The sequence below is a fragment of the Brienomyrus brachyistius genome, chromosome 8 (genome assembly GCF_023856365.1).
Source record: "Brienomyrus brachyistius isolate T26 chromosome 8, BBRACH_0.4, whole genome shotgun sequence".
NCBI lineage: Eukaryota > Metazoa > Chordata > Actinopteri > Osteoglossiformes > Mormyridae > Brienomyrus > Brienomyrus brachyistius.
Window position 1 is genome coordinate 9,738,527 of NC_064540.1, and position 9,108 is coordinate 9,747,634.

General features: G+C 39.9%; 2 protein-coding genes across 5 annotated transcripts in view; both read left to right on the forward strand.

Annotated features, from left to right (window-relative positions):
- The window catches only part of LOC125747108 (leucine-rich repeat-containing protein 15-like), a 24,087-nt gene extending 20,929 nt beyond the window's left edge, over positions 1-3,158 (forward strand). For all 4 annotated transcript variants that reach the window (XM_049021872.1, XM_049021875.1, XM_049021874.1 and 1 more), the window contains exon 2: positions 1,091-3,158. In XM_049021872.1, the coding sequence (XP_048877829.1) occupies positions 1,097-2,332 (1,236 nt within the window). In that variant the 5' untranslated portion in view covers positions 1,091-1,096 and the 3' untranslated portion in view covers positions 2,333-3,158. The remainder of the gene's footprint in view (positions 1-1,090) is intronic.
- LOC125747758 (leucine-rich repeat-containing protein 15-like) overlaps positions 1-9,108 on the forward strand; it is a 31,254-nt gene extending 22,146 nt beyond the window's left edge. Inside the window, exons 2-4 of the mRNA XM_049023230.1 lie at positions 5,820-5,853; positions 7,688-8,368; positions 9,016-9,108. Of these exons, the coding sequence (XP_048879187.1) occupies positions 5,820-5,853; positions 7,688-8,368; positions 9,016-9,108 (808 nt within the window). The remainder of the gene's footprint in view (positions 1-5,819; positions 5,854-7,687; positions 8,369-9,015) is intronic.

The window sequence follows — 9,108 nt, forward strand, 5'->3', positions numbered from 1 at the left end:
GGGGGTCCGGAGCCTATCCCGGAAGCAATGGGAACAAGGCAGGGAACAACCCAGGATGGGGGGCCAGCCCATCATAGGGCACATTCACACACCAGTCACTCCCACAAGCACACATACAGGCAATTTAGCAAGTCCAATTAGCCTCAGCAAGTCTTTGGACTGTGGGGGGAAACCGGAGGAAACCCCATGACGACATGGGGAGAACATGCAAAATCTGCACACAAGTGACCCAGGCGGAGACTCGAACCCAGGTTCACCCAAGAACCCAGACGTGTGAGGCAACAGTGGTAACCACTGCACCACCATGCCGCCCCATCAACAGAATTCATTTCTATTTTAATAGTTTTAAATAGGTTTTTTGAATCATTATCTGAACCAGATTGTCAAGGAGATACGAATAACATCAGATTTTGTTCCTTTTAGAAAAACCAAAGAAGGTTTTCCTACCCATTTGTTTGATCATTTGGTTTTATGTTCAAGTGGTGGCCAGTGTTCTCCTCCAAGATAATCTAAGTGATTTTACATAATCACGTGAGAGTTTTGTGCAAAGCACAGGCAGGGATGAAAGTGTCTCTGTCTCAGACACCTCAGTTAGGGGGCGTTCGGCCATCCAGGTGCTGATGTCACTCTAACTAGCAGTGATGTGCAAGGAGATCAGGAGGGAACATGAAGTGCAGTTATTATTGCGGACATGTGAGATGATGAAATTTCATTCACGGTGAAAGATGATTGTTTTGGTATCTAGGTTATTATGCCAACCTCACTGACATGAGAAGTATGATTTCAGTGTACATTCCGATTTCCGGGAGAAAATACTGATGTCTATCGAACAATATATTCAGCTCATGCCATTGTGCCAAGTTTTTCAAACTTTCAGCCTTCTGTTACTCTTGTGTCATCATAAGTCCCAAACTCTTAATTACTGAGTAATTATCGAGACTGAAATGTCATAGTAAAGAAAACAAAAGTAGCCTACTGCAAACTTAACATTTCTTGAAGTAATCAACCCTAAGCTGTTGTTTGATTGCTAGTATATGCTTGGTATTGTCAATTTAAATTTAATAAATACACTTTTATGTTTCTTTTTTAGGCAAATATGAATTATCAAATCTACATTCTCCTTCTGCCTGCGTTGTATGACGTGTGCCTGTGTTGTTCAGCTGGAAAAGAGGCCAATAAAGTTTGCTATAAGGACTCGGTAACCAAAATCCCAGAGACTTTGGACAGCAACATCACTAGTATATCCTTTTTCAAAAGCAAAATATTCACCATTCCGCCAAGAGCTTTTATCAATATGTCTCACATAGAGAATCTGGAATTCCTTTCTACTCCTATCACAACCATCGAGGCAGGTGCATTTGAAGGTTTACATAACTTGAAGGCAATTGAATTTATAAGTACGTCAATAACATCAATTCCAATGGGAGCTTTTCAGGATCTGCCAAGCCTAGAGAAGCTTGTTTTAAAAGACAACAAAATAAAATTTTTGGAAAAAGGACTTTTCGATGGTCTTGAAAAGCTGAAGGAACTGGGCCTGAACATGAATGAAATTGTTTCAATTGATGAAGGAATTTTCGATCAGCTGGATGGCCTACAAGCACTTCATTTGGGCAGGAATACCATCACTTCTGTCTCCAAAGAGATGTTTGAAAAACTGAGTAAATTAGAAATCATCAGACTCTATGACAATCAGCTTAGCATCATTCCAGATGAGATCTTTAGTAATCTAACAAACCTTAAAGAGATTGCTTTACAGGGCAACAAAATCAGTGTTCTACCCCCAAAACTATTTCATAATAAACCTAATTTGAAAAAAATATATTTGGAAGATAATCTATTGACTGAATTGCCTCATGAGATATTTATGAATCTTTCTTCATTGAAAACATTAAGACTTCAAAACAACCAACTAGTAAGTCTTCCACCTTTTCTCTTTGGGATGATGCCAAACATAACGGAGCTTGATCTCAGTGAAAACAACCTCGCTGCCCTTTCAAAAGATGTATTTGGCTCTATTGCAGAATCCAAAAACCTTGACAGACTTAAATTGTCCCGTAATAATTTGAAAAACCTCCCAGAAGGAATATTTGACTCTGTTTCTATCAGTCGAGTTCATCTGGAAAAAAACCCCTGGAACTGTGACTGCAAGTTCATACCTCTCTTCCAATGGATGAAACGAAACAAGTCAAATATATTTAGATTCTCAAGTCTTAAGTGTGCAAGCCCAGAACATTTAAAAGGACAAATTATTGAGTCCCTAAAAGAGGACCAGCTGGTATGTACGTTTACTTTGCCTCCCACGACAACAATCAGCATGTTTAACACCACCTAAAAAACAACACCTTCAGTCAAACTGACAAGCACATTCCCTGCAGCTACAACCTCCATCACTACACAGACAAGTGAATTACCCAGCATACCCACACCCACAATGTCAACCACTGCAACTACGGCAACAACAATGGGAACGATGTACTGTAATCGACAGCCACTATTTTGACAACTATGCCTACAAGTTCAACACTGCTAAGCACTTTGACAAATACCACCAGTCCCCCAGTAACCACCACGGAGAAGCACCCAACAACTGGCCTTCCTTCACCTGTTCTTTTTGTTACAACCCAGAGACAACCTGCACAACTTCAGTCAACGCAGAAGAGCTTTGCTTGTATGGACACATCCTATTCCTATCCATCCTTCTACACAATCAAATAAGATAATCTGCCCAATAATCCTGGCTTTATTTACTTACTCCTTTTACTGGTCCCTTCAATTTTGGGAATTTAAAACTAGCAGAAGCTTACATCAATAGCTGCCTGCTCTGTGTTAATCATCTGAAAGACAACTTGCTATACCTGGACTTATTTACAGTGATTATTACTGATGCCAAACATATATTGTCTATAATAACGTATACTTGTTTATTATTTGAAATTTGTGCATATGTTGACAACTAGAGTAAATTTAAATGTTTGCTACTGCATACAAAAATTGTTGTTCTTGGACTTTAATCACTGTGTCAACTTTCTGCATGTCATACTGTGCAACTACTGAACTTAGCTAATGAATGAATGTATGAAGTTGTTTTCTCAAAAATTTTATTTGCTGCATGTCTGTCAACAAAATGATTGTCAGATTAAACAATTTTCATCACGATAGCCCAAATCTTCTTAGAATAATTATTTGTGTTTTTCCACAAAAAAGTCCAATTACCTAGTTAGAAATTAATGTCCTCCTTGTCTATCATGTAAAAATCTGAAAACTATAATATGTTCAAATTTTTTTTTATTTCAAAACCTGAACTTCTGAACACAAGATGGCTCCTACTTCACTGCAGTGTCCATTCCTCCAGTATTTTTTAACTGGAGCAGGATGTAAATAAACATGATTTTTAGCAAATGGGCTGCCATTTCCAAAAGCGCAAATGTGGTAATAAAGTGTAATAAAAATGTTTTACCATACAGTTACTGTGACGCCCGCTCCGTCCGCTCCTCGTGTGTGTGCCACGCCCCCTGATTACCCACGTGTACTTCCCTGATCGTCTCCAGCTTTGTCCATTTACTTTGCTTGGTCCTGTCTTATTTAAGTCCTGGTCTTACCTGTTTGCCTTGTCTGTCATTGATGTTAGTCGCGTCAGATGTTACCCGCTATCCGTTCCCCCGATTCCCTTATTAAAACCCCAGTTTGCCCCGTAATTCGCCTGTCTGCCTGCTTCCTGTCTGCTCGCCTGCCTGTTCGCCCTACCGGCTTCCAGCGTCCCGTGACAGTTACACGGAAATGAAAGTGCACCTTCTGCCGATTCGAGGGTTTTACGTGTCAGGACACACAGAGAGCAAGTTGGGGGAGTGTTACAAGAATTTCTCCATGAGGATCAATAAAAGTGCCCGTTATTAACACATAACATATTACACCACGTCATTATTTATTCAACAAAAACTAAGCCAAAATGCAGAAGCATTGTGTGAAAAATTGATGCATCAAAAGTATGACAGAGTGAACCCTTAATGCTTCCACAGCAATTAAGAGGGTAACTAGCAGCCAGGTGCTGCTAATCAAATGCACTTGATTAATTGATCATCAGCAAGTACTGTATGACCACCTCTATAAAAGCAGACGTTTTGGCAGTTTTGCTAGTCTGCAGCATTTGAATGTTGTTAACACAATGCCAAGGAAAAAAAAAACATCAATGATCTTAGAGAAGTTATTGTTGCTACCCTTCAGTCTGGGATGTGTTACAAGGCCATTTCCAAACAATTTGATGTCCCAACAATTTGACCTTCCCAGGAGTGGACGTCCCAGCAAATTCAGCCCAAGGTAAGACTATGCAATGCTCAGAGAAAATGAAAAAAACCCAAGAGCTACATCTCAGAATCTACAGGCCTCAGTTGGCATGTTAAATGTTAAAGTGTATGACAGTACAATTGGAAAAAGACTGAACAAGTATGGTTTGTTTAGAAGGGCTGCCAGGAGGAAGCCCCTTCTCTCTAAATAGAACATGGCAGCACTGTTTAGGTTTGCAAAGTAGCATCTGAACAAACACAAGATTTCTGGAACAATGTCCTTTGGATGTACGAGCCCGAAGTGGAGGTGTTTGACGACGAGGCAGAGCACCACATTTGGCGAACACCAAACACAGCATATCAGCACAAACACCTCATACCAACTGTCAAGCATGGTGGTGGAGGGGTGATTTGGGCTGATTCTGCAGCCACAAGGCCTGAACATCTTAGGGTCATTGGGTCAATCATGAACTCCTTTGTATACTAAAGTATTGTAGAGTCAAATCTGAGGCCATCTGTCCAACAGGTAAAGCTTGGCCGAAATTGGGTAAAATCTACAACATAAAGGCTGAAAAAGAAAATAATGAAGGAGTTGCAATGACCTGGTCAAAGTCCAGACCTCAACCTGATTGAAATGTTGGGGCAGTTCCTTAAGAAACCTGTGCATAAACAAATGCCTACAAACTTCAATGAACTGAAGCAGTGCTGTAAAGAAGAGTGGCCAAAATTCCTCTACAACAATGTGAGAGACTAATAGTTATACAGAAAACGATGACTTCAAGTTATTGCTGCAAAAGGTAGTTCTACAGGCTATTGAGTCATGGAGTGTACTTAGTTTTTCACACATTGCCTCTCCATTTTGGCTTCATTTTGTGAAAAAAATTATGACCTGTTGTGTGGAATCTGTTGTGTGTTGTTTTAGACCTGAGGTTAGATTTAAATAATTTCAGAACCGCGAAAGGACAAGATGATTATTTTTATTATGATCTGATACATAAAACCATAGAACTGAAAGAACCATAGAAGTTTCTCTTTCACTCACAGACCAGAAGATGCAATTCAAAATACATAACATTTCACCATCATCGTTATTATTATTATATATTATTCTATATTATCTGTGGCAGCTAGAACCACCTGCCAGACGCTGGTATGAGAAGTGTACTGCTTACTACTGTACCGTAGTAAAACGCTCAAACTTTAGCCAGGCCCAGCAGTTTTTAAAAAGAAAAAGGTTTTCCATGGAAATCATCAAGTAACAATGTGTCAATGTGCACATGTGCATTTGTGAGTCAATAATATTCAGCGTGCTGAGGTTAATTCCAAAATGCTGGTATGTATGTGAACGTAATTAGTGTGCAGTTGCACAGTACAGAGACAGCAACATCTGCTTATCACTAAGAGCAGAAGGGTAGGAACTCTGCTAGATCACATGACGGGATGGTGCAGAACTGGAGGACTGCTTTGGAAGATAAGCAGATATCAACGTGAAACTTCATATTAAGCTGTTTACTCTCTCTTTTTCTCCATCTGCTAAAGTGTTCGGCTAACTGCAAGAGACTTAAACTTACAGGTAAGATGAGTCCTTCATTTATTTGATGAGTTTTTATGAATTCCTCCCGAGGAAAAGTTACAAAAGTATGTGTTTCTTTGCCAAAATAACTCTGTGTTTAAATAATTCCAGTAATGTAGGAAGATAATTACTTGTGCAGACATGACACACTTAAAAAATCCATATTAGCATATCTGAAATAATCGAATAGGTTGCTGGTATATAATTGGTACTGTGGATTTCTATTTACTAAATTTACAATTTTCTGCAGGGGGTGGTGCAGTAGTGCAGTGGTTGGCACTGTTACCTCGCACCTCTGGCACTAGGTGTCTCTGCCATGGCTGTGTGTGTGTGGAGTTTGCATGTTCTCCCTGTGTTGTTTTGGGATTTCCTCTAGAAACTGCTCCTCTAGTTTCCCCCAAAGTCCAAAAACGAGGTTAATTGGAGTTGCTGAATTGCTGCTAGGTGTGCATGTATAAGTGAATGGTGTGTGAATGTGCCCTGTAATGGGTTGGTGCCCCATCATGGGTTATTCCCTGCCTTACACCCATAGCCACTATGTTCAACATCACACACATGGTCATGCACCATGGTAATTACTTACTACAGGCAAACTTGCTTCACCAATGAGTTTATCTACACGTCTATGGACTGAGGAAGGAAAGCTCCATACTCATAGAGCAGAGGTTCAAAATGCATAACATTTCAACAGAATTCACGCATCCATCCATCCATTTTTCAAACAACTTATCCCATTGGGTCGCGGGGGGTCCGGAGCCTATCCCGGAAGCAATGGGAACAAGGCAGGGAACAACCCAGGATGGGGGGCCAGCCCATCATAGGGCACATTCACACACCAGTCACTCCCACAAGCACACATACAGGCAATTTAGCAAGTCCAATTAGCGTCAGCAAGTCTTTGGACTGTGGGGGGAAACCGGAGGAAACCCCATGACGACATGGGGAGAACATGCAAAATCTGCACACAAGTGACCCAGGCGGAGACTCGAACCCAGGTTCACCCAAGAACCCAGACGTGTGAGGCAACAGTGGTAACCACTGCACCACCATGCCGCCCCATCAACAGAATTCATTTCTATTTTAATAGTTTTAAATAGGTTTGTTGAATCATTATCTGAACCAGATTGTCAAGGAGATACGAATAACATCAGATTTTGTTGCTTTTAGAAAAACCAAAGAAGGTTTTCCTACCCATTTGTTTGATCATTTGGTTTTATGTTCAAGTGGTGGCCAGTGTTCTCCTCCAAGATAATCTAAGTGATTTTACATAATCACGTGAGAGTTTTGTGCAAAGCACAGGCAGGGATGAAAGTGTCTCTGTCTCAGACACCTCAGTTAGGGGGCGTTCGGCCATCCAGGTGCTGATGTCACTCTAACTAGCAGTGATGTGCAAGGAGATCAGGAGGGAACATGAAGTGCAGTTATTATTGCGGACATGTGAGATGATGAAATTTCATTCATGGTGAAAGATGATTGTTTTGGTATCTAGGTTATTATGCCAACCTCACTGACATGAGAAGTATGATTTCAGTGTACATTCCGATTTCCGGGAGAAAATACTGATGTCTATTGAACAATATATTCAGCTCATGCCATTATGCCAAGTTTTTCAAACTTTCAGCCTTCTGTTACTCTTGTGTCATCATAAGTCCCAAACTCTTAATTACTGAGTAATTATCGAGACTGAAATGTCATAGTAAAGAAAACAAAAGTAGCCTACTGCAAACTTAACATTTCTTGAAGTAATCAACCCTAAGCTGTTGTTTGATTGCTAGTATATGCTTGGTATTGTCAATTTAAATTTAATAAATACACTTTTATGTTTCTTTTTTAGGCAAATATGAATTATCAAATCTACATTCTCCTTCTGCCTGCGTTGTATGACGTGTGCCTGTGTTGTTCAGCTGGAAAAGAGGCCAATAAAGTTTGCTATAAGGACTCGGTAACCAAAATCCCAGAGACTTTGGACAGCAACATCACTAGTATATCCTTTTTCAAAAGCAAAATATTCACCATTCCGCCAAGAGCTTTTATCAATATGTCTCACATAGAGAATCTGGAATTCCTTTCTACTCCTACCACAACCATCGAGGCAGGTGCATTTGAAGGTTTACATAACTTGAAGGCAATTGAATTTATAAGTACGTCAATAACATCAATTCCGATCGGAGCTTTTCAGGATCTGCCAAGCCTAGAGAAGCTTGTTTTAAAAGACAACAAAATAAAATTTTTGGAAAAAGGACTTTTCGATGGTCTTGAAAAGCTGAAGGAACTGGGCCTGAACAGGAATGAAATTGTTTCAATTGATGAAGGAATTTTCGATGAGCTTGATGGCCTACAAACACTTCATTTGGGCAGGAATACCATCACTTCTGTCTCCAAAGAGATGTTTGAAAAACTGAGTAAATTAGAAATCATCAGACTCTATGCCAATCAGCTTAGCATCATTCCAGATGAGATCTTTAGTAATCTAACAAACCTTAAAGAGATTGCTTTACAGGGCAACAAAATCAGTGTTCTACCCCCAAAACTATTTTATAATAAACCTAATTTGGAAAAAATATATTTGGAAGATAATCTATTGACTGAATTGCCTCATGAGATATTTATGAATCTTTCTTCATTGAAAATATTAAGACTTCAAAACAACCAACTAGTAAGTCTTCCACCTTTTCTCTTTGGGATGATGCCAAACATAACGGAGCTCGATCTCAGTAAAAACAACCTCGCTGCCCTTTCAAAAGATGTATTTGGCTCTATTGCAGAATTCAAAAACTTTGACACCCTTAAATTGTCCCTTAATAATTTGAAAAACCTCCCGGAAGGAATATTTCACTCTGTTTCTGTCAGTCGAGTTCATCTGGAAAAAAACCCTTGGAACTGTGACTGCAAGTTCATACCTCTCTTCCAATGGATGCAACAAAACAAGTCAAATATATTTAAATTCTCAAGTCTTAAGTGTGCAAGCCCAGAACATTTAAAAGGACAAATTATTGAGTCCCTAAAAGAGGACCAGCTGGTATGTACCATGTCTACTTTGCCTCCCACGACAACAATCAGCATGTTTTACACCACCTTAAAAACAACACCTTCAGTCAAACTGACAAGCACATTCCCTGCAGCTACAACCTCCAGCATTACACAGACAAGTGAATTACCCAGCATGCTCACACCCACAATGTCAACCACTGCAACTACGGCCACAACAATGGGAACGATGCAATCGACAGCCACAGTTTTAACAACTACGCCTAG